General features: G+C 35.6%; 10 protein-coding genes across 10 annotated transcripts; 4 read left to right on the top strand and 6 right to left on the bottom strand. All coding sequences in view use genetic code 12, as the record gives it.

The window, feature by feature from the left end:
• Window positions 1–74: 74 nt before the first annotated feature.
• CUP5 (H(+)-transporting V0 sector ATPase subunit c) lies at window positions 75–2773 on the top strand (the record flags this gene model as incomplete). The annotated part of the gene is made up of 2 exons (XM_007376342.1): window positions 75–169; window positions 516–2773. The coding sequence occupies 2 exons, from the start codon at window positions 156–158 to the stop codon at window positions 982–984; spliced, it is 483 nt and encodes a 160-aa protein (XP_007376404.1).
• Window positions 113–3356, bottom strand: NUP85 (Nup85p; the record flags this gene model as incomplete). The annotated part of the gene is made up of 2 exons (XM_007376341.1): window positions 113–167; window positions 515–3356. The coding sequence occupies one exon, from the start codon at window positions 3322–3324 to the stop codon at window positions 1102–1104; it is 2223 nt and encodes a 740-aa protein (XP_007376403.1).
• Window positions 3357–3466: 110 nt separating this feature from the next.
• SPAPADRAFT_62234 (uncharacterized protein) lies at window positions 3467–4007 on the bottom strand (the record flags this gene model as incomplete). The annotated part of the gene is made up of 1 exon (XM_007376340.1): window positions 3467–4007. The coding sequence occupies one exon, from the start codon at window positions 3975–3977 to the stop codon at window positions 3492–3494; it is 486 nt and encodes a 161-aa protein (XP_007376402.1).
• Window positions 4008–6807: 2800 nt separating this feature from the next.
• Window positions 6808–8193, bottom strand: SPAPADRAFT_62233 (uncharacterized protein; the record flags this gene model as incomplete). Its single annotated transcript, XM_007376339.1, has 1 exon — window positions 6808–8193. A coding segment is annotated over one exon (790 nt), but the record flags the coding sequence as incomplete, so codon positions are not given.
• Window positions 8194–12082: 3889 nt separating this feature from the next.
• On the top strand, window positions 12083–13951 carry RIP1 (ubiquinol--cytochrome-c reductase catalytic subunit; the record flags this gene model as incomplete). The annotated part of the gene is made up of 2 exons (XM_007376338.1): window positions 12083–12182; window positions 12409–13951. The coding sequence occupies 2 exons, from the start codon at window positions 12134–12136 to the stop codon at window positions 12999–13001; spliced, it is 642 nt and encodes a 213-aa protein (XP_007376400.1).
• On the bottom strand, window positions 12409–14590 carry SPAPADRAFT_155049 (T6SS phospholipase effector Tle1-like catalytic domain-containing protein; the record flags this gene model as incomplete). The annotated part of the gene is made up of 1 exon (XM_007376337.1): window positions 12409–14590. One exon carries the CDS (start codon window positions 14470–14472, stop codon window positions 13285–13287), a length of 1188 nt encoding a protein of 395 aa, XP_007376399.1.
• On the bottom strand, window positions 14529–14990 carry SPAPADRAFT_140598 (uncharacterized protein; the record flags this gene model as incomplete). Its single annotated transcript, XM_007376336.1, has 1 exon — window positions 14529–14990. One exon carries the CDS (start codon window positions 14988–14990, stop codon window positions 14529–14531), a length of 462 nt encoding a protein of 153 aa, XP_007376398.1.
• A 464-nt stretch (window positions 14991–15454) lies between these two features.
• Window positions 15455–18620, top strand: SPAPADRAFT_155043 (uncharacterized protein; the record flags this gene model as incomplete). The annotated part of the gene is made up of 1 exon (XM_007376335.1): window positions 15455–18620. The coding sequence occupies one exon, from the start codon at window positions 15561–15563 to the stop codon at window positions 18579–18581; it is 3021 nt and encodes a 1006-aa protein (XP_007376397.1).
• A 1075-nt stretch (window positions 18621–19695) lies between these two features.
• On the top strand, window positions 19696–22866 carry PKC1 (protein kinase C; the record flags this gene model as incomplete). The annotated part of the gene is made up of 1 exon (XM_007376334.1): window positions 19696–22866. One exon carries the CDS (start codon window positions 19696–19698, stop codon window positions 22864–22866), a length of 3171 nt encoding a protein of 1056 aa, XP_007376396.1.
• A 140-nt stretch (window positions 22867–23006) lies between these two features.
• Window positions 23007–24100, bottom strand: RAS2 (Ras2p; the record flags this gene model as incomplete). Its single annotated transcript, XM_007376333.1, has 1 exon — window positions 23007–24100. One exon carries the CDS (start codon window positions 23877–23879, stop codon window positions 23007–23009), a length of 873 nt encoding a protein of 290 aa, XP_007376395.1.
• Window positions 24101–24347: the final 247 nt, after the last annotated feature.

Below are 24347 nucleotides of genomic sequence, written 5' to 3'. Positions count from 1 at the left end.
AAAATTCATACCTCTCTCACGGTTAAGGAAAAGGGAGCAGCCACCAAATGCTCACCAAAAAAAACTCACCCATTGAACGAGAAACATTGACAGTTTCAGTTGAGATTTTCTTATATAACCATCAAGTTTAATTCAATAACATATAATAACTAAAGATGTCTGATTTATGGTATGTATATGGCATTGTCTTATGATACAACTGCAAGCTCAATTGATGGATAGTTAGGATTGATGTGCGGTTATAATTGATAGCACACCACCAAGTTTTAACACGCATACATCGCAGACCTACCAACGTCAACCAGATAAGAAAAAAAACCCGCTTTAATATAGCACTGAGTAAATCTCAATTTCGTATTCATTTGGATATCAGACGTTATAGGATCTAATTGATTTGCAATTCAATTGATTGTGAGCATCTACATCGTATTATGCAGTCTAAACGTGGGCCTCAACCCTTGTATCAATTGTCATGTTCACTTTCCAGTCATTACTAACATCCCCCTCCTCTATAGTCCAGTTTATGCTCCATTCTTTGGTTCTATCGGTTGTGCATCTGCCATTGTCTTCACCTGTTTTGGTGCTGCTTACGGTACTGCTAAATCCGGTGTTGGTATTTGTGCCACCTGTGTCACCAGACCAGATTTATTAGTTAAGAATGTTGTTCCAGTTGTTATGGCTGGTATTATTGCCATTTATGGTTTAGTCGTTTCCGTCTTGGTTTCCGACTCCTTGGCTCAAAAACAAGCTTTATACACCGGTTTCATTCAATTAGGTGCTGGTTTATCCGTTGGTTTATCCGGTTTAGCTGCTGGTTTTGCCATTGGTATTGTTGGTGATGCCGGTGTTAGAGGTACTGCACAACAACCAAGATTATTCGTTGGTATGATTTTGATTTTGATTTTCGCTGAAGTTTTAGGGTTATATGGTTTGATTGTTGCCTTATTATTGAACTCTAGAGCTTCTCAAGATGTTACTTGTTAAGTTAACTAAAAATCACAGTTTCCGCATTTTTATATATATTTGCTTTGTTCCTTTATGGGGAAGTCATAGACGTTATCCCATTTGTATAAATCAATATTACAATTATACATTATACACTTACTGTACATAAACTTTTGCAATTCTAGCTGCAATTTGGTTTCTTAATGTTTTGGTAAGACTGCTGACGTCAGAAGGTACATCTTTCACGATCCTTCTCCAATCATACAGAGTGCTCTCCTCTTCAAAGTGATTTATACAGTACACGTATAAATCAGCAGCATCTTTCAACTCCTCTTCGTTAGTTTCATTTTCAAAATTATCGATAACTTCAACCATTACTACTAAGTCAGGTAACAAAAATTCCGAGCTTGGTCTTGTCAAAAATGGCAAGAATTGACTTAATAACAATGGCATGAACTTCTTTGGCATGTAATTGAAACGTAATAAATGTAACAATTTAGACAACTTGACACTGAACTTAATCAGGTCATCCTCCAAGCTATCAAAGAAAGCTTTCAATACAGCATAAGGAGCAAGACATTGGCGAATGACAGGATGCATATCGACAGTGGTAGCTACTGATTTGGTAACCAAATTATTTATTAGTTCATCCTGGAATGGTCTATTGTTAGTTATTGAATCAAGGAAGATCAAATCCCATATAATGAAATGAACCTTTTCCATTGCTTCTTGATGAATTTCACCACCGGTTGAATCATAGCAATGAACAAAATTGTTTAATGATTCATAAATATATCCTTCGTCTAATGATTTTAACCCATAATTGTAATATAATCGTTTTGCTGCAGTTATCAAATTTAATTGAGCACATATAGTCAATGCCCATTCCAAATCATCATTGGTTCGACATTGATATTCTGGCAAGAAGTCACCAATCACATCTCTATTGTGTGAATATGAACTACGACAAATTGAATTGTTTAGTAAAATTCCAAGTCCAACAGGAACCAAGTCATGGATATTCAACAGTTCGTAGGCATGTCTGACCAAGAAATATTCAGATATAGTCTTGTTAGTCAAACGAATAGTCTGTGGAATATTGTAATAGCCTTGGAGAAGGCCCTTTAATTCTAAAAGTTGAGCGATATATGCAGTAGTAGTTGGTTCTAATTCGTGCATTGTCTTTAGCATCTTGAGGAAATTTCGTTCAAGAATATCAAGGTAACAACCATCACTAATATCTTCCAATGAAGAGTTTGTGTATTGTGGAGGCACTTTCTCGTTTATAGCTTGTTGGAAATACTCAGGGAATAAATCATCGTCATCTCTGACCTTGTACAATGCGAGAGCAAGATATACTTCATACCAGGTATCACAGTATTGGGAAATAGTCTTGGGAAGACCTGAAATTATGCTGGCTAAGTCATAAATTTGCGTCAAGATAATACCATATTTGGCATCATCAATCTTGACATTGGCTAATGAATCTCTGAATTCACAAGCTAATAACTTCCACTGTGGGAATTGTCCCTTGAGGGCAAATGAAGAATAATCTGCTAATAAGGTATCTAAATCGGAAATAATTGAATATAATTCCGGGCATGATTCTTCCAATTGATCATATTGACTGTGTTCAATAGCTTGTGTAGCTTGTGTGAATAACCCTCTGGTTATTAATTGTGCCATATATACGTTCCAGAATTGGGGATGGGAGTATGGTTCAGGATTGGAGATCATGATTGTTTCAGTTAGTTCTAGATCTGGCTTAGGGTGAAATGTGTTGACCCATTCTAAAACCAATTCAGGCTTTCTCTTAATGTCAAAATAGAAGTAGTTTGCTCCTAAACATTGTAATATGAATAGAAAATGCTGTAACTTGGATGCTTCCTCCAGTCTACTTTCTCCGGTAACTTGAATCAACTGTTTTAACTGTTCAACAATTTCTTGAAATGCTTCATCAATTTTCAATCCGGGCAGATTGACTAGCTTGTAAATGCTTCTTTCAGCAGTGATCACGCCAATTGGCTCTTCTTCTTCTTCTTCCTTTTCTTGCTCGGCGACATCTTTCGTCAATTTATCCACAAGTTTGTATAATGACTTGGTATACTCTATAAATGCAAATTCAAACTCACTGGTAGGTTTAAGACTGTGATCATATTGATTGGAATCAAATTGGAACTGTAATTCCTCATCCGTCTTTAACCATTGTGAGAGTTCGATATATTCCTTGTTTGATTTAAACATGGTGGTTAAATTTGATTCATCGGGTGTATTGGAACCAGAAATTCCTTCGGTATCAGAAGAAACGGAAATGTCTTCATCTTCTGGGATTTCTAACATTTCAATGTCTTGAAAGTTGGTTAATCCAAGTTCACCCATGATTGTATTGTTTACTCTATTACTTTGCGGTTGGTTGTAAACATTCAAAAGAAGAGAAGATTGAAAAAAATAACAACAGCTGAAAAAGGTCGTGCGAGAGGGTCCAAAATCTACTTTGGTTTTTTATTTTTTTTTTTTTTTTGTCAGCATTAAACGCAACTATTTAATTATAGCGAATGACATTGGTGGTGAATGTCTTGCAATAACTGCTTATGTCTATAAGATTGTTTGTATGTTGATGTAAAAGTCTCTACTTTCTGGTTATTCTCCATACAACTTAATTTTCCTAAAAACTCTGTCGATACCCTCTCATCGAACGGTGCAAATTCATCATCCAATTCTTCGATGTCCTTGTCTAATACCTTCCAATGGGTAACGGAAGTTCCAAATTGTTCAAGATTTTTCATTATCTTCTTTCCAGAACTTTCAAAAATCTTACTATCTGATTCACTTAATAAATAAAGTCCACCCAGAACAGTTGCAATAATGGCAAGCTTGGGGTGTTCTTCCTTAACCAGCTTTATCATATTTATCTGATCATTGAGATTAAATTGGCATACAATTACCTCGTTTAACAAATTTACAACGGCAATATTACCCAAGGAATCTCCAGAAACCAAATACCTCAACTTATTGAAAGCGACAATATCCATACTTGTCAAATATTGATGCTCTATACCAACCTTAACAAAAGTTTTCCGTGGATCTTCAATATCGCATTTAAAAATTCCCTTAACTACATCTCCCACTAACATCATATTATCAGCAGTAACTGTGCTAATTGCATATGCTGGAACATTGTAAACAGACCTAGGTATTACTTCCCATTTTATCTGGAAGGGATCACTTGTATCTAGCTCAACTTGAACAACTAAACAAATTTGTCCGTACAAGATATATGTTAACTCTTTTTTGTCCATCAATTCAATAGAGTCAAAAAGTAATTCATCAAAATTGTAATTGCTTATGGCCAATTCTTGAACTAACCCTATTTTTTTATCTTTAATACGGAAAATTCCAAAATGTTTTGATGAATCAAACAATGTTATAAGCCACTGATATTCAGTGCTATCTTCTAGTGGTAAAAACACAGCATGTTTAATTTCAGACTCAGCTTCATATTTATCAAGAATTTGTAAACTCTCTTTATCAATCAATAAAATCATTGTAGTTTCATCGGCATCTCGCGTGAGAACTATACAATAATGGGTGTCTGGAATATCTATACATTTGAAACACATTTGCTCAAATTCTAAACTCTGGAAAGTTAGTGAACCTATTGATGGTCTAATGTTGTATTCAAATAAAGATATTTTATCTGGAAAGGAAACAACAATCCGGTTTTCCAGTATAAATTTGACATCAACAATCCCTCTCATTTGATGAAAACTAGAAAAATACTGTTTTATAATAGGGTCTCTCTTTAATGTGAATATCCCATCAAAATTAAACAAAAGAACGTTACTTTCGTATTTTGCTATTGAGAATGGTTTGATGTTGGTGTGAAATGAATGTCTACTTACTTCGTGGGGATTTGACAAGGAAAATTGGATATGTACTGCATTATTTTCAAGCAGTATTATGACCGAAACAAAGCCGTCTTCTTGAACTAGTACTGCAGAACAAAATATCCTATTGGAGTCTAGTTTCTCTTCAAATATAGCTTGTTGTTTTATTCCACTGATGTGCCATATTTTACAGCTGACGCTGCTTGAAACCATTATAATAACCTCGGAAGGCGATTTCACGACCAAATCAAGACCAATTATTGGCCCCTTGTCGAGTGGAATAACAATCACGGGATATTCCTCTTGTAAAATATGTAATTGATTATCTTGTGTAATGATGGCTGTAGTACCTTTAACTGTTTTCCCAAATGTGAATGAGCCTTTGTAGATGTTGGTTCCGTTTCTTGTTATATTGTCCTTTGTAATTAACCATTGAGAATCACCATTTGTATAACAGTCAATAAATTCTGGCGGTTTTTCAACAGAATTTTTGGTGAAGGTAAGCTTTTCTAGCATAGCTTGTTCTTCCTTTCCATTGATCACGATATGGTTGCCAAATATAGTTGTAGCTAGAACCCTAAAATCCAATTGTTTGGTGTGAATATGTTCAAGAAAATAACCTATTTGTTTGTACTTTCTTAATTCACTTCCATAATTACCTCCTTGACACGTATATATCTCAACATGTCCGTTTCTCGTACTAGTGAACATATCTATTACTGGAGAGTTAATTTCCACAGTTGAAACTGTCTTCAAGTACGGCATGTCCGACGATATCAGGAACACAACAGATTTTGAAGTACGACTAGAAGCAAAGAACATGTTATTTCCAATATGGTGCAATCCATTTGATGGCCCGTTAGTGATTTTGCCCAATTGTATCAACTTCATATCATTGACTATTAGGAACAGCAGAGAAGGCTGTATGTCTAGAAAAAGCATAAAACAAACACCAGTTTCTGCTGATATTAGGGTTCTTTTTTTATCTATTACATCAAATGATACAAACTTCTCGGGTGCTCCTATTGAGAATATTAAGTAGTTCATCTTATCACTTACCATAACATTTGAATCCACAGTTGTGGAAAGAGTGACTCTTTTGTTTGGTGGTGGAAAATAGTAAACATTGGCGTCAATTGCTAAATGGCCACCTTGTTCTATGGGGATAATTAAGGATGGTACCTGCTCAAACTCCGAGAATTGTTTAATTATGGTAGATGAACTGTCGTTTAATTGAATGTATCTCATAGAACATATGGAATTCGTATCTCGATATAAAACTGCGATTGAGGCATCGGGATTACTTAAAGATATGATCTTTTGTACTATGATATTCCCCAATTTACTATTCCATGGAGTCCAAAGACCTGGATTGGTTTTTCTCTTTCTCTTGGTATCTTGCTTCTCTGCGACCATCTCAGCCCTGTCATAATCTTTGTTGAAAGTGAAAATAGTAAACACTTCGTCAAATAAATAAAAGACAATATATTCAGGATTATCATACTTTTGTGGTATGATAGCAGGAGGGCATTCAGATGATAAATGTCTCCCAGTATCAGATATCTGACCTATTTGCATTCGACTTGTTACAAGTTCATCATCAAAGTGTAACATCCAAATGGAATAATTCTCATCTATGTATACCATAACATCATTGTTGAAGGGATTTAATTTGCATTTACAGATTGCTAATACCTTCCGTTGCAATCTAATTCGTTGATTCTCTACTAGCTGATTGTTTATGAATTTGTGTACTATGATCCATTCTATATTGGTTGTAACAATTAGCTTACCATAAACATGTGATATCAGTAATGAATGCAAGATTGCAGTTGGAGGAACTAATTCTGCTAAGATAAACATTATATCTACCAGTGAGGTCTCATTGTGGAGAGCAATTGTAGTTGTTCCTACAAGAAGCTTGTTGAGATGCGCATTGTCTTTTGCGCGCGCAAATTTAAAAAAAAAAAAATGGATGCAACAATTATTTATATTTATGAATACTTTACAATCTACTACTTTCCAGAAGTATCAACTCCAAGAAACCACAAATATCATTGGTTTTGACTGAGGGGGTGGTGTTTAAGTGAGCCTTCTTGTAAATAGGGCGATCCGTATCTTCTGTCCATTCTAAATAGTTGTTAATAAGTCTGGCATCAAGTAGCATGGAATGTAAACCAGACCTTCTATTGTCGATATGTTCAGATATATATTTCCAGTCTAGTGTTGGCACGGAATCTGCATAAGCTACTGTTTGCATATTATTTTGACAGCGTTTTAAATCTTCCTCTTTAATCCCACTTAGATTGTTCAAACTACTCAATAAGTATAATCCTCCCAGACTAGTTCCAATAACTATCATCTTTAAAACGAGATTTTGTTTGTTGCCTGGTATAGCCTTGATAACGCTGATGGAATCGCCAATATTAAATGCAGCTACTACTTTATTAGAAATTCTAGAATTTGACATTAAAATGGAAATATTTCCCAACGCATCACCACTAACTAAGTACTCGACTTGGTCCAATCTGACAGAATCCATGGTTGATAAATAATGATGATTAAATTCCAGCTGAACTTTCTCAAGAGATATCTCGCTAAACCCTCTCTTCACTTCCAATACTCCATCTAAGATATCACCTACATAACATTTCAGGCCCATTTCTGTGTTTGCAACAAGAGCATGGGGAACTTTAAGATTCGCATCCTCTGGCAAAAATTTTGCTTCAAATGTATGTGGATCAACATGGAATCCAAAAACTTGATTCCTCCCAGCGCATATGAAATGCAAATATTTCTCTTCGGGTGTATATGGATCCATGTGAAATCCAAAAGCTTGATTGTTTCCAGCACTTATGAAACGTGATGGTGATTTCTCAAATAGATTGATATAACAGAGCTCGGTGGTGGGAATATTCTCTAATTCAATCTTCTTTAATAATGAGATCTGATCATTTATGATCTTGAAAATATGAACCTGGGTTTTGCTTTCTATCAAAGCTAAAAAATGACCGCCTTCTTCAGTTGGAAAGTAGCATACATCTTTTATTGCATCGGATGGTGTAATTAGCGGGTATTTCAGAACAGTCGTAAACTTATATTTATCCATTAACAAAACTTGGCCATCACGACATAGGCCAACCAAGTATTTGCTGTTCGGAATATCAACGCACTTACAACAATTCTTAGGATAATCATTTGGTTGAGTAGTAATTGATCTCTCTTTGAATAGGAGAATAGAAATATCACCATTTTCAAAAGCAACAATAACCTGATTATCCACTAATGCTTTGGCATCAATGATGGGTCGATTGGATGGAAACGAACTATAATTCAAAAGCCCCAGCTTACAAGGTATGTTTACCACAAGAATCTCTTGGCGGTTGAAGAGTATTGCTTTATTCTCTTCTTTCGTAATGGTATACGGTGGTGAATTCATCCTCGGATGAAATATATACAGATTCTTTAATTGGCCACTACTATCAAATACATCTTGCTGTATAGATCCATCATGCATCAGTTGAATAACAGTAAACATGCCACCGTCAATCCAAAGTAAAGCCGATGAGAAAACCTCATTTGTTCCTGGTTTATCCACGATCAACGTAAACGTTGTACCTGCACTCTTATACACCCTATATCCCCCACTCCAACTGTAAATCATCACCATTTCATTGTAATACAGATCTAAAACGTCAATTTCCACCTCTTGATTATCAAATACACACTTAAATTCAAAGACTTTTTTGTTTCCACGATAGATATGACCAACCATATCGTCAGTTATAACAACAACTATGCTCGACTTTCCAGCAATCAGTGCTTTTACAATCGGTCTAGTTTTAATAATTTTTTCTTCTATGCCCATTATTTCATTGATACTCGATTCAATTTTGATAGGTTTGTCTTCCATTATTATTGAATCTGGAGAAACAAAACATTCAAAATCCTGCGAAATATAAAAATCAAGATACTTCTGGTGTTTAGGGATTCTATTCTTGGTTTTGGCTTCTTCGAGGGTCTTCAAATCAAGTGTTAAATGCCCCTTATCTATAGTGTAAATAAGTGCTTTCCGATCAATGAGTTTTATGGAAGAAAATTGATGCTCAGGATAGCTCTTAGTAAGAGAAGATTTAATGAAGTACGAACTCCATCTATACTTTCTCAACTCAGCATGACCAACTCCACCATGGCTGACAAATAACTCTAAATTACCAACTTGATCCAAAGCAGGTTCTAAATCTAAAACAGGAGGATTAGAATCAACAACTGACGTTATTCTAAAATCTTTGGAAGAAATCTCAAATAATACCGATTGGGAGAACTGAGATGATTGGAAAAATTTGTTGCCTATAATTTGATCCAACCCAATTGGGTTAGGAATAGTTAAATATCCCATCGGCTCTAGCTTAAACTCTTTGAGATAAACTGTTGTCTTACTTTTTTTAGTTCCAACACAGAAAGTCAATTTGTAGGCATTGCCGGTTTGAGAAACCAATAATTTACTCGTTTGGTCAATTCTTGTAAACGATACGAATTTCTCACTACAAGCATCTCCATCAAGTAACGATTTCACAAGGTAATTCTGCTCTTGGTTTATAAAAATGGTTTTATCTTGCGGTTCTGCTACATTCACTCCTCGTGGGTAGAATTGTGGTGCTTTTACCTCCATTCCCTGGGGATAGAAATAAAAAATTCCTCCAGTCACCGCAGCCAAAACACCACCTTGAGACATTGGTATCAATATACTCGGTAATTGCTCAAGTTGGCCGAAATTTTGAGTAACATTTATCTCTCCCTTGCGTCTAATTTCAAAAAAGCATAAGGTATAATTATAATTCTCACGACATACGGCTGCAAACGTTTCACGGGGTTCAATTAACGGTACAACTTGTAATATAGATAAGTACGTGCCTCCGATAATAGTTGGTGTTGGTGGCACTGTCTCTTTGCCTTTATTTGTACCTAAGGAAGCGCGTAGTTCCTTCACACTCAATCGAAAAAGCGCCCCTTCAAATATATGTATTAAAAGGTAATTGGGGTTATAAGTCCTTTGAGGCAAGACAGCAGGTGTGCAGTTTTGGGATAGTTGATAACCATGAGAAAATATAGGTACTTTTGGAGAGTGAAACAACCTAAAATCACCTTCAATGAAAAGGAAATACACCTCTAAACTTTCAGTTAAATAAACAATGGAATCATGTTCAAATTGGAGTGAATGAAATCTGGCAATTGAAATGACTTTGGAACTTGTAGGTTTTGAAGTAGTGGCGGCTTTGTCAAGTAATCCAAGGGCGTTATCATATCTATAGATATCAATGGTATGTTTACGTACTAAGGCAATGCATTTCAGGGTACCATGGTTAAATAATATTGAATGGGTTATAGCATCGGCACTTGCTAACTCAGATAGGACAAACCAATTCGGCAATTGGTCTTGAACCTGGATTTCGCTATACATGTCATGTCAATCCTTGTAGTTGTATATGGCAACCAAACTTTTTTGATCTGTTATAAATAATTTTTTTTTTTTTTGGTTTGTGCAAATAAAAGGATAGGAAAGACGAAGAACGTACGCAGGACAATGGAATGTCCAATATATAACTAATCAGTAGAAGCTCTCTTTAATCAGATCCTAGATTGGTATGTTTGTTTTAGCAATTTGTTCCGAAATGAGTCTTTCAATGGGAGAAAAGCTGTAAATATGCCAAAACATAGTTCGTATACAGTATTTTAATTCAAAGAATTGATGCAAAAAGATTGCAAATAATCTTCATTGACAATTTATATCATTGACTCCATGCCTAGAGTCTGGCTCTATTTCTAACTAGATTTATTTACATCTTATTTGTTTCATTCTTGTTTACTATCATTATTGATCTACATATTGGTTAGATTCACCTAAGGTGTTGGTTTTTATTAAACTCTTAATGATTACAATGTTGCTACAATTGCTATCAAACTTTAAGATACTTCAATAATATAATTGATGTTGGGAAACTTAATGGAAATAGTCACATGTATAATATATTGTGTAGATTAATTAACCCAATAATATTTAATTTCTTAAATGAGGGATCATCCCAAATTTACTTCAAGTGGTTACTGAAAGGATGACTAGTTATGGACAAAAGATATTCAACTAACAGAAGTAACTATAAGCATTGCAGATAATTATCTCAAAATCATATATTTTGTCAACAAGAAAGTTCAGAAAGATAGAATTTCTCATTCAAAAGCATGTGGCATAATCGAAATACCTCCGTTAAGATCAAACTACAACAAGAAGAATGCTGTGACACCCCATACAGCCTACATCATTGTGGTTTAGTTGACAGGTGAATGAAAAATTAGTGCTGAAATCTCATATCTTATTTACACTTTGGTTATTCTGTTCATGCTACAAGTGAAACTAGTACATATCGCTTCGATATATTGATCCTGAACATCTTTGCTTAATTTTTTGCTGACTACTATACGAATCATTGTTCCACAAAGAAGAAACAATGCCAACAAAAGTTCAGAGCACCAAACTTTAGATCTTTAAGTCTTAATAAACTACAAAGACATAAGACCAGTCAAAGCTCCGAGCCTAGTAAAATAATTGCTATTATTATGGATGGTGCTAGTTCTACCTTTTCCTAGTAGAATCGGTTGCTAGTCAAATTAACACCAGATGCTTACATAATGCTGCTCAACATGATACTGAAATTGGAATTTTAGAAGTTCAAGATATTGGTCTGCCACATTTGGTTGGGATAGCTGTTACTTGGTTTGATGTTCACATAGAACATTTATTGGAAAGTTATTTGATGACAATGATTAGTTGACTGATGATAGTATAAATCCGACTTACAACAACTTTTAAAAATGAAGATTTGAGTTAGGTAAACTACTTAGACATTTTAACAACAGACAAATCCTTGATCAAATTAAAACACAAATCATATGTCAAAGATACAAACAAATTAATCAAATCCTTGGCGAACCATTAAGATAAAACTTCTTAGTTCTCACCTTTTCTGACCTCCCCCCCCCTCCTCCATCAAGTACACATTGTGTGGATGGTTGCAAAACCGGGTAACCCCTTGAAAATCCAGCCAATAAAATTGGTGGAAAAAAAATTACCCAAACAGAATGCGACCCACACAAAAATAGCCCATAATAAAGCGGTTGCTCCTGCATACAGTCACTGATGTTTTGTTAACTATTGGATTTTCCAAATAGAAAAAAAATTCAATCTTTAACTCAATATCCACTGTACAAGTATCAACAGTTATAGCATAAAGAACCCAACCAAAATGTCATCTCTTGCTTTCAGATCCTTGAAGAATGGTTCATTATTGAAGAGTATGTAGTAATTGTGCCATATTTTTCGAAATCTTATGTTTTGAATACTAGATCCAGGTCAATTGAATGGTATTAAATCTCAATGTGAAAATCCTGCAGTCCCTTGGCAGAATACACCAATTAAACTAGATATAAAATGAAATTGAAAGTACCATGGGCTGGATATACATTTAGACAAACATAAAATATAAATCATGGAGAATCACTTACTAACGTCTGAATTTAGACTCTTTAAGAACTTTATCTTCTACCACTTCCACTTTAACCAACTACCAACACCCAGACTACAGTTCATACTTGAACAACAAGAGCCAAGATAGTAGCAGAAACTTTGCTTACTTCATGGTTGGTTCTATGGGTTTATTATCTGCCGCAGGTGCCAAGTCCACTGTTGAAACTTTCCTTTCTTCCATGGCTGCCTCTGCTGATGTCTTAGCTATGGCCAAGGTTGAAGTTAAGTTGGGCGCTATTCCAGAAGGTAAGAACGTCATTATCAAATGGCAAGGTAAGCCAGTTTTCATTAGACACAGAACTGCTGATGAAATCGAAGAAGCTAACAAGGTTGATATTTCCTCTTTGAGAGACCCTCAAAATGATTCTGATCGTGTTAAGAAGCCAGAATGGTTAGTCATGTTGGGTATCTGTACCCACTTGGGTTGTGTTCCTATCGGTGAATCTGGTGATTTCGGTGGTTGGTTCTGTCCATGTCACGGTTCCCATTACGATATCTCCGGTAGAATCAGAAAAGGTCCAGCCCCATTAAACTTGGAAGTTCCACAATATGAATTTGCTGACGAAGAAACCTTAATTGTTGGTTAAGCAGGGCCCCATTCTGACTCCCATTCCTGTATATCATGATCATTTTGTAAAACAAAAGAGCAGAGAGAGATTTATTCATACTTTTCATCCTTTGTACATTTTTGCCAATTCTCATATTTATTGATATGTGAATCCCTCTACCCATATAATTATACATATAAAAAAAGAGTATACATGGCATTATACATACCAGTTTATTTTTGATTTTAATATTTGAGTTTTGTTTGTGTATATTCGTAATAAAAATATAAAGCTTTAGTAACTAGATTTCATTAAAGAGCAATTATAAGTGAGGATTTTCTTCAAGAATAGCACTTAATTCGTCTGGAATCACTTTCCAAATTTGTGAACTCCAATCTTGTTTGATTTTGTCAATAGTTAATCCTTCAGAATAATCCCTGATGGTATTAAAATTGAAAAGCTTCAATTGCAGTAACAGTTGAAAGAATTTTTCCCCAATATCGGGAGGAAGATTGGTGGGATTATAATCTGAAACGTAATGAAGTCTATAAAAGACACTCCAGTGAAGAATACAATCTTCAGGAAGTATTCTGGATTCTCCTAAATTTGGGGAAACGACACGTTTACGTTCACCATACCGATCTTCAATCTTGTAGCTTATGGGCAATAATTCTAACGCCCACCAGAATAATGATTCAAACATGGTAGTGCTTCCTCTTCCGTCAAATCGGCAAATAGGTGCTTTTGGAAGATAGGGGTATTTACCAACTACTCCCGTTGCGCGAAGCTGATCAGGATAGTGTTGCATGAGTGCTAAAACATCATGATGATATGACAACAAACCCAAATAAGAAGGAAAGGTTGTTGCAAAAGTACCAATAGCTCCAAGTTTGAAAACAACTTTGAATTTAATTGCTTGTGCCAACATCCATCTAAGTGAAACGTTGGACAAAAGTTGATTGCCATCATTAGATTCCCATCCCCCGCCGATATTACCATGATTTCCGGGAAAGAAAACTTGTACTAAGTCGTTCTTTTGTTGTGGTTCTCTTCTCACTTTATGTTGAGTTCGGGTTCTTCCGATCAAGCTCAAAATAAGATCACTAATGGACTTAAGGGAAGAATCCAGGTTATAAGTGCTTGTTGTTTCGCAAGTACTACAACTGGAATCGGAATCGGAATCGTTGGAATTAAACAATTGTTGTTTCATTCTGGATCTTCTTTCATCAATGCTTACTGCGTGTCTTATGTGATCTACATTGGAACTTCTAGTAGTATAAGGAAACAGCTGATCCCTTAAAGTCCCCACTGAATTGACCGAATCCCATAAGCCCATGAAGTGGATTCTAATATCATTTCTAGAAAAGGTTTTCTTGAATTCTTGGGCAAATTTAGCTGACATGTTTCCATCTAATGGTTGTCCAGCATTTTCCCAATTGGCATATATAGTCCACGCCATAGGAATCATATCTTCAAGGCCCTTGTTTACCAAGCCAACTTTTTCAATCATTCCAGCAACAATTCTGGCTATAAAGCTTCCACGGCTAAATATATTGTTAGTTGATACTATACAGAAAGCATATATGTATCGTGTAATACAAACCTGAATCCAAAGAGGTATATCTTATCACCATTACTGTAGAATCTGGAAATGAACTCATATGCGGCAATAACATGTTTTTCAACAGTGAATGCAATCATAGAATCAATCTGATTGGTAATGTGAGTAATCTTAGAACTAATAAAGTTAGACTGACGTAAATCATCAGATTCTGCTTGAAACCCAGTTCCAATACCTGGTTGGTAATAGCATAATTGAGTATCACTATCCTTTTCTAACATTCCAAACAATTTGAGGACGTTTGTGAATGGTTTTGGTCCAAACTCATTCTCAGTACCATCAAGACAAAGAATCAAACTCTTTGTTTGGTTCAATTCCTTTTCCAAAGAGTGAAACTTTTCATTGAGATCTCTCAATGAGTATTCCTTATCTTTGTAATGAATGATTGGGGTGTCTTGGTTTGTCATTTACTTGAATTACTACTATTGCTCTCCTTGTTTAGTAGTATGGGCGGTTAAAATAAGTTAAAGAGGAGGGAGGAAAAATTTATGTAAATTTTGCAACAAAAAGTTCAAGAAACTAAAGGAGCTTTTCATGTAGAACATTGAATACTTACACATTTATAGCTTCCATACCCATAAATAAATACATATTTCCCTGCAAGCATTAACCTTTGAAAGAATAGTGAACATAAAGTATTACTTACCAACACTGACTGTTTCTTCTTCACAATGTGCATTGTAGAAGGCTGTCCGTAACATTACTAACACTTGTCCTAGCAAGAAGTCTTAATTTTCTGGTTGGCATACTTCCTAATTTGACCTTTATGTCATAAATTAAAGTCTTGCCAGTGCTGTTGTTGAATACACACCCAACTTAGTCAATGATCTATTGGTATTTACTTCATTATGTTGGTTCTGCTGGTCCAAATCCAAACGAGAGTAAAACCAAAAAAAAAAAAACAAAAATTGTGTTGCCAATTATGGGGAAAACTAAAAGAACAAAAGACCCATTTACAATCAATACTATATACTTAGATGAGTGGAACTATCGTCCATGCCCTAAACTGGGATAATGGATATGAACAGCAATTCATCGCCGTCAACCCTATGGGTGATGAAGTCATTCTTTACGAGACCAACCACGACAACGACCCAACTGTCGAATCCAATGCCATTGTCCAACTAAGCAATCGTCTGGGATTTGAAAACATTCAATGTTCATCCTACTCCAAGATCAAGCGAGGTTTAGTTAGTGTAGGATCTATAAATGGGACAATATCAGTCTTTGACATTAACTCTTCCACAAGTTCCATTTTAAACTTACGTCCCAAGCAGAATCGACCATGTAATGCAATTTCATTTAATCATAACAATTTGATTGTGGCGGGATTTGATAAGGGAAGACAAGATAATTCATTACAAATCTGGAATATTGAAACTTATTCATCAACTGGAGGCAATAGTCACATCAAAAGACCGCTTTCAACTTACCTTCCTAATGAAGCTATCTTATCAGCTACTTTTTATCCAGATCGTGAATCAAGTATTGTTTGTGGATCGTATAAATTCTTACGAGAAATAGATTTACGTTCAGACCAACCAGCATTCCAAATGGCTACTAAATGTACCCTTGGATTAACAATTGATCATTTCCAAAACCACTTATTTCAATCGTTCAGTGAAGATGGATCCTTGGCAATTTGGGACAGAAGAAAATTAACAACCACCAAATCAAAGTCACTAAGTTCAGGAAATGTCATTACTGAAACTCCAATTCTTCAATTCAATAAATTATTAAGTGATGCTTCTTCCAGAAAGATTTCACATCCATGTGTACGATACTCTACTGTGAGAAGAGGTGAATTTGCTGCTGTTTTCAATGGGGATTTAATAAGACGATGGCATACAGGGAGAGTTCCTGCTGATTACAGTCTTTCACCAATGAATGATACATCTTCATACAGGTTCTCATCTAATGAAACCAATACCCTACAAGGATTGAAACAACAAGCAAGCCAATTGTATAAGCCATCAGAAGATTCATTGTTCGTGTCAATGGTACTTGATGTGAAAACCGATTATGAACGAGTGGTTTCGTTTGATTACTCTCCTGATATAACTTCACATACATCCACGAATTTTGTATGTATGAGGCAATCAGGTTCTGTATTCAGAATGCCAGTGGTTGAATCCATTGAATCTATGGATTTCAATGTTTTGAATGAATTTTCTATTGCTGGTCCCGAAGGTACCATGACTAAGTTCATAGACTTAACAAAACAACAAGAGCAAACTGAAGTAGCCAACAGGAATCTAAGTCTTGCTAGAGTTGGTGGGTTATCCTTAACAGAAGACTTAAGAAACAATGATGGTGAATTCTCAGAAGATGTTTCGTCGACCGTTGATGATGAAAGTCTGGATGTCAATAACAAGAACAGCAACCACCGTCATCCCCACCATCGTCAATTGGCCAATCAACGACTTTCATTTGACGGGTTTGAAGAGATACCATTAAATACATTCCTCGACTCGTCTGATATAATAAGTAATGATATTTGTGCAATAATTAGAAAACGAGCTCACATGGGGTATTCGTTTGATTGTGATTTCAATATTTCTCTTTTAGAAAGATTGGATACTATGGATAATCAATTATTTTTAAGAAATACTTGGAAGTGGTTAAGTCTTGCTCGAAAATCACTTGAGAAGGGAACAATGATCTCAGAAGGTATTGATTTAGGGTTTCAAGGCGTTTTAGGTATATGGAAAGGTGTTGATGCGTTGGATGGACAGAGTAGAACCGACACAACCCGAGAGGGCCCCATTACTGATAGTTGGTTTTCACAAGCTGTTAGATCCATTGTTTCTTCCAAGGGGAAGAAAACTGCTGCGATTAATATCCCGAGTAATAGTGAGAAAAAAGCACAACGTAAACTCGGATTGATTGTTTCTGGATGGTATTTGGCCGATAATGAATTTGAAGAGAAATTGAATGGATTAGTTGCATTGGGTAATTGGGAAAAAGCTGCTGGTTGGGCGGTATTCCACGGTAATGTACCTAAAGCTATTGAAATATTGGCTAATTCCCAAAAGGAAAGATTACGATTAATGGCCACTGCTGTTGCTGGATATTTAGCCTATAAGAATTCGAATGTGAATAGTCCTTGGAAGGATCAATGCCGTAAGATGGCATCAGAATTAGATGATCCTTATTTGAGAGCTATATTTGCATTTATTGCTGATGATGATTGGTGGGATGTCTTGGATGAACATGCATTGCCTTTGCGAGAAAGGTTGGGTGTTGCATTAAGATTTCTTTCGGATAAGGACTTGACTGTTTATCTTGATCGTATGGCTGAATCAGTAGTGAATAAAGGCGAATTAGAAGGATTGATTTTAACAGGTATCACACCAAGAGGTATAGATTTGTTACAAAGTTATGTTGACCGTACCAGTGATATTCAAACAGCTGCATTAATTGCATCATATGCATGTCCTCGATATTTCACTGATCAAAGAATTACTCATTGGATTGATTGTTACCGTAATTTGCTAAATCGATGGGGATTTTTCAGCATAAGAGCAAAGTTTGACGTGACTAGAACTAAATTGTCCAAGACTTTCAATGGTCAAACTACAATCAAAGCAGCTCCAAAACAAGTATTTTTGCAATGTACTAGATGTAACAAAAATATGGCCAAATTTAAGAATCCAAATCCTGTGAATAACCAAGCATTAATGAAACAATTTAATAAGATGAATGGAGGGAAATCAATTACTAATGATATTGTAAATTGCTGTCCTCATTGTGGAGCTCCATTACCTAGATGCGCAATTTGTTTATTAACGTTGGGCACACCTATACCTTTAGAGCAGGACGAAAGGTTGGATGAAAATGATAAAATAGGTAATAAGATTGAGAACAGGTTTAGAGAATGGTTCAGTTATTGTCTCACTTGTAACCACAGTTGTCATGCATATCACGCTGAAGAATGGTTTTCTAAACATTATGTATGTCCAGTACCTGACTGTAATTGTCGATGCAATAGTAAGTAGCATAGAAGAGCAGAATATACAATCACCTTCTCATTCGAGTTATTATTAGAAACATGTTTTCTTTTGGGTTGGATCTGTACCCTCCCCGTATATCTATAAATAGGATTCCAGAAACCTCTCGTAAAAAAAAATAAAATGCAGCAGCCTCACAAGGCGTGATAACCAGTGATCTATGTGCTAGTATAACTCCAACATATAATGTTGTTACATTAGAGATCTCAAAATGAACATGTAAAACAACACAGCCCATACAATATAGATTCCGTTCAAGTTGTCATTTACCGACATACATTGCAAAGGGCTGCACGATCTTTCATCATGTTGCATAAAACTAAATGGAACAATACAAAAGAGGCAAAATGAGCCGCACAGATACCAACACCCAAAAGCGTACGATTATCACTTCAGGAAAAAGAAATAGCAAATTCTTAACAATGATATGTCAAAGCACTCCTGTTGAGATTATTATACGTTATCAGACTGTCCAAGCCTTTGATGGAAGTGTGATCTGACATAATTCATATGTAAAACCCCCATAGCAAACTAACACAACCCTCGTATGTTACCTTTGAATGAAAAGGTCGTGTGTGGCTCAGGCGTGTTGTTTTTTTTTTTTATTTTGGTAATTTGCAAATACGGAAACTTTCGAAAAAAGAAAATTACATTTGATTCAGTAAAAGGCTAAGTTTAAAAACTCACAACAATTTAACCCTCAAAGGCAGTGTTGGAATTAATTTGAGTTAAGTAGCAATTTACTACTTTCAGAATTTCAATAATAAGACCACGTACTAAACAAGCTTCAGATTGACCGTACTCCAAAGATCTGATCTCCCTGTTTCCCAACCTTTTGCTAAGTTTGTTTGGTTTTTTGTGATTTGGAACGCAAAATCAAAACGACAAATCGACGCCAACAACTCAAAATTTACAATCAGGTCACCACCCTTTTTTTTTCTAACCCAGTCCCTGAACTGTACCTACAACTAACACAAAGGTTTTAGCTTTTGAAAGGTGATTGGTAATTGATTCATTCCCTTTGTCTTTACATTGTATTATATTATTTTTACCACAAAATCAAGTTTTTTTTTTTGAAGTTCGTTGAACCTCACTATACATTATGTCACAACAACAAAAGACTGAAGACGTAATCAAAGACATCAAGTCTAAGATTGAAGTCGAAAAGAATATTGTGGAAGGATATCAGAATGTTAAACGAATGTCCCAGAATGCTGAAGTTGTCCAAAAATGTAACTCCAAGATTATAGAGTCACAATCAATTATTGATTATTACCAAGATTCTTTAAACAAGTTAACGAGACAGTTGCAAGACTTAAATACAAATGGTCATCCAACAAATGGAAATAGAAATAGTGGAACTGAGAGACCTTCTTATTCGCGTCTTGACCTTATTAAGTATGAATGTCCTTCTGTTGGTCACAAGATACATCACATGTTACAGCAATTGCAGTTTAAATTACAAGTTGAAAATCAATATCGCGAAGCCAACAAGAAAATCTCGCATCTTTATTTAATGGATGGTGATCGTTCCTCCTCGGACGCTGCTGAAGGTGGTAAGGCTGAATCGGATCAACGTATTCAATTATTGGAAAAGGCATTGAAGAAATATCAAAATATTCATATTGATTCTGAAGATTTTACACGTGATTTTGCCTTGATTAATACTCCAAAACATGCTAGAAAACCATTAAGTGGGAGATTATTCATATCCGTTACCTGTATTAGAGATGTTGACCACATTTCCTCACCAGTATTTGCTAAAAAGAGAGAATCGGTAATTGTTATAAAAATTGATGATTTGGAGCGAGCAAGAACAAAGCCTTCAAAAACCGATAAATGGACCGAAGAGTTTGTGGTTAATGTTGAAAAGGGCCATGAAATTGAATTATGTGTATTGGATAAATCTGGAAATAATATGGTTCCAGTGGCCATGAATTGGCTATTACTTTCAGACGTGGCTGAAGAAATCCGTAAGAGAAAAGTAGCTAAAGAATTGGGCAATAGTGGATGGATCACAGCATCTAATTTGGAAGGAGCAAATGTACCTTCCCGTGGTGCAAGTTTTGGAGCTACCTTACCTTTACCACCAACTAGCTCTGCTGGTTCGACATCTCCAACGACCAGTGCATTTGCTACACCTGCTCCTACTCCTGCTGCTGCAGGATCTCCAGATAAGATTCAACTTAACACTTGGCTCAGTCTTGAACCATGTGGTCAAATGTTAGTTAGTATGAACTTTGAAAAATCCACGGTTCCGGGCCAGAAATTCATGGGTCCTCTTGAGCGTCATGGTGCCATTCGTCAAAAGAAGGAAGAAGTGTTTGAACAACAAGGTCATCACTTTGTTCAAAAACAATTCTACAATATTATGTGTTGTGCATTATGTGGAGAATTCCTTCGATACACTGGGTACCAATGTCAAGATTGTAAATTCTTGTGTCATAAGAAATGTTATTCGAAAGTTGTCACCAAATGTATTTCTAAATCTGGTATTGATTACGATGAAACTAAATTGAAACACCAAATTCCTCATAGGTTTGAGCCAATTACTAATCACGGTACCAAATGGTGTTGTCATTGTGGTTATATCTTACCATGGGGTAAAAAGAATGTTAGAAAGTGTACTGAATGTGGTGTCATGTGCCACGCTCAATGCACTCATCTTGTCCCTGATTTCTGTGGAATGTCCATGGAGATGGCTAATGAAATCTTAGCTACTATTAAATCAACTAAGGTGTCACCCAAGAAACCTCAAAAGCTTAATTTAGCACCTAAATCTGAATATTCGCTCAAGCCACAAGTTTCTCCATTGCCTGTCAAAGAGGAACGTCGTATGTCTGAAGATGACGAAGCAAAGACAAGATTAGCCACCCAGACAACAAATATGGTTCAAGAACCTATCAGATTACCTCATCACATCGCTAAACCTAAACAATACCCTTCAGAAAAGCGTCCATCGTTTGAAGCTGATATGTCCTTTGATCAAAATAGAGAAAATGAAATTCAATTTAGAAGGCATGACAGGGTTCAACAGCAGCAAGAACAACGTCTCGAGGCAGTTACTGAAGATCAGCGTAAGTCTCTTGAATCCTCCAAAAATCATTTTGACCAATTTGATTATCAAAATGTTCAAACACAAGATCAAATTATGGCTGATGTTGATCAAACCAAGAACCCATTCCAAGATCAATATCACCATGCTGATGTTACCGCAGGTCATATCACTAAACCTCACAAATCACATAAACAGAAACGCAAGAGAAGAAAGGTTGGTCTTGATGACTTCCAATTCTTGGCTGTATTGGGTAAGGGTAACTTCGGTAAGGTTATGTTAGCAGAATCAAGACACACGCTGACATTATGTGCCATTAAGGTTTTAAAGAAGGATTTCATTGTTGAAAACGATGAAGCCGAGAGTGTCAAGTCGGAAAAGAGAGTATTTCTTACCGCCAATAAGGAAAAGCATCCATTCTTGTTGAATTTACATTGTTGTTTCCAAACTGAGAATAGAATCTACTTCGTCATGGAATATATTTCCGGGGGTGATTTAATGTGGCATATTCAAAAGTCTAGATTCCCTGCTAAACGAGCAAAATTCTACGCGTGCGAAGTGTTACTTGGGTTGAAGTATTTCCACGATAATGGAATTGTTTATCGTGATTTAAAATTAGATAATATCTTGTTGACAACCAAGGGACATATTAAGATTGGTGATTATGGGTTATGTAAAGAAAACATGTGGTATCAATCTACTACATCTACCTTCTGTGGAACTCCTGAGTTTATGGCTCCTGAGATTGTGGCAGGTAAGCAATATGACAGAAGTGTAGATTGGTGGGCATTTGGTGTTTTATTATTTCAAATGTTATTGTGTCAATCTCCATTTAAAGGTGATGATGAAGATGATATTTTCAATGCTATTGAACATGATGAAGTTAAATATCCAATTAGTTTATCTCGTCAAACCGTTCTAGTACTTCAAGCATTGTTAACTAAAGATCCAAGTCAAAGATTAGGTAGTGGACCAAGAGATGCTGAAGAAATTATGGAACATCCATATTTCCATGATGTTAATTTTGATGATGTATTCAATTTAAGAATTCCAGCTCCATATATTCCTGAAGTTCAATCCGAACATGATTATTCTAATTTTGATCAAGAATTTACTTCGGAAACTCCAAGATTGACGCCAGTAGAAACTGTGCTTACTGCTGAAATGCAAGAACAATTTAGAGGGTTCTCACATATTGCTGAGAATGCGGTGATTTAATGTAAGGTGTATAAAATGTTCTATAACTATGTATAATGCAAAAAGGATTCTAATATATACTACATATATATATATATATATATAAGGAAATCATGAATAAATAAGACTCTATAAAATGCAAAGGGGGTGTAGCTAGAGTGCTACATGATGGTACAAGTATTGATATTACTTGGTTGGGCTTTCAACATTTCTTTCAAACGTTCATTTTTACCATTTAAGTTGGTTGATGATTTTGAATTGTTTGAACTTGAAAGTGAAGTAGTTTCTTGGGTATCGGCATCTACGACTTGAGAAATCACTGATTCTGATGCGGAAGCTGTTTGAGATTTGGATGGCCGTTGTTCTTTTTCTCTGTATTGGAATATTGAATTGTCGTCGCAGAAACTAGGAGCTGACATTGTCAAGACCAATGGGTTAGAACTGTTGAGTTCATCAAATTCAGAAGCAGGTGTCACTAATGCTGAATCTGATGCCTTTTTACGGACAACCTTATCAACCACAGTTTCAAAAGCTTCCTGTATACCTTGACCCAGAACGATAGAACATTCGTGGAACGAAATAGCTTGTACGGAATTAGCAAAATTTTGACCATCTTCATAACTAACCTGACGACCAAACTCGTTATCTACAGTTGTTCCAATAACAGCTATAGCAGGTAAGTCTGTAGTTAATGTTGCAAGAAGGCTTACACAGTCCTGAACAGATAAAAATGAATCGAGATTTTCAGTAGAATAGACTAACACCACAGTGCTGGTATTCATAATCTGCATCTTTTGACTATTGGAGTACATATCTCCAGCATAATGTGAATCAAGGATGGTTATGTCATAATGTCTGTTTTTATGTCTTATACTTTTAGTGTATATTTGTTCCATAGAGGTGTCTGCATCTTCAATATATGTATGGTATAGGTAATGCAAAATCAAGGCAGATTTACCACTGTGATCCTGTCCCAACACACAGATATCGTATTTCTGAGTTAGTAGTTGTGAACTATCCTGTAATATGCTCATATCTGGTGCTGTGTTCAACTGTAAACTTGCAAAATTTCCTTCTAGTGCTCTTTTGTTATCTTCGATATTGTTGTCGTTTCTTTTTTTTCTTTCTTGCCGGAAAAGTTAGTAGTTCTCCGGGATACGAGTGGGGTTAATTAATTAATGACAGGTTCTGTAAATAACAAAGATCTAAGTAACCAAACTTGTAATTAGCCTTCTAAATTTGATGCAATATGTTTATTGACTGTTTAAATTCTATAAGAATTTTCAAATGGGAGATGTTAGTGTAATTTTATATTCGGGATTGCTGAAGAAGGTCAATTCTAGGAATTAATAAATAAAAAAAAAAATTATAAAAAAAAGAAAAGGAAAAAAAAAAAAAGAGAAGGCGTTTTCCATAGGGAAGGACAACGAGGATAAAAATATTTATCTCATTAATTAATTGTTGTCTGACTCAAAATAAATTCTCAATAGAATAATAGAACT

Source organism: Spathaspora passalidarum (genome assembly GCF_000223485.1).
Source record: "Spathaspora passalidarum NRRL Y-27907 unplaced genomic scaffold SPAPAscaffold_5, whole genome shotgun sequence".
Lineage (NCBI taxonomy): Eukaryota > Fungi > Ascomycota > Pichiomycetes > Serinales > Debaryomycetaceae > Spathaspora > Spathaspora passalidarum.
This window is presented reverse-complemented; position numbering and strand designations above follow the sequence as displayed.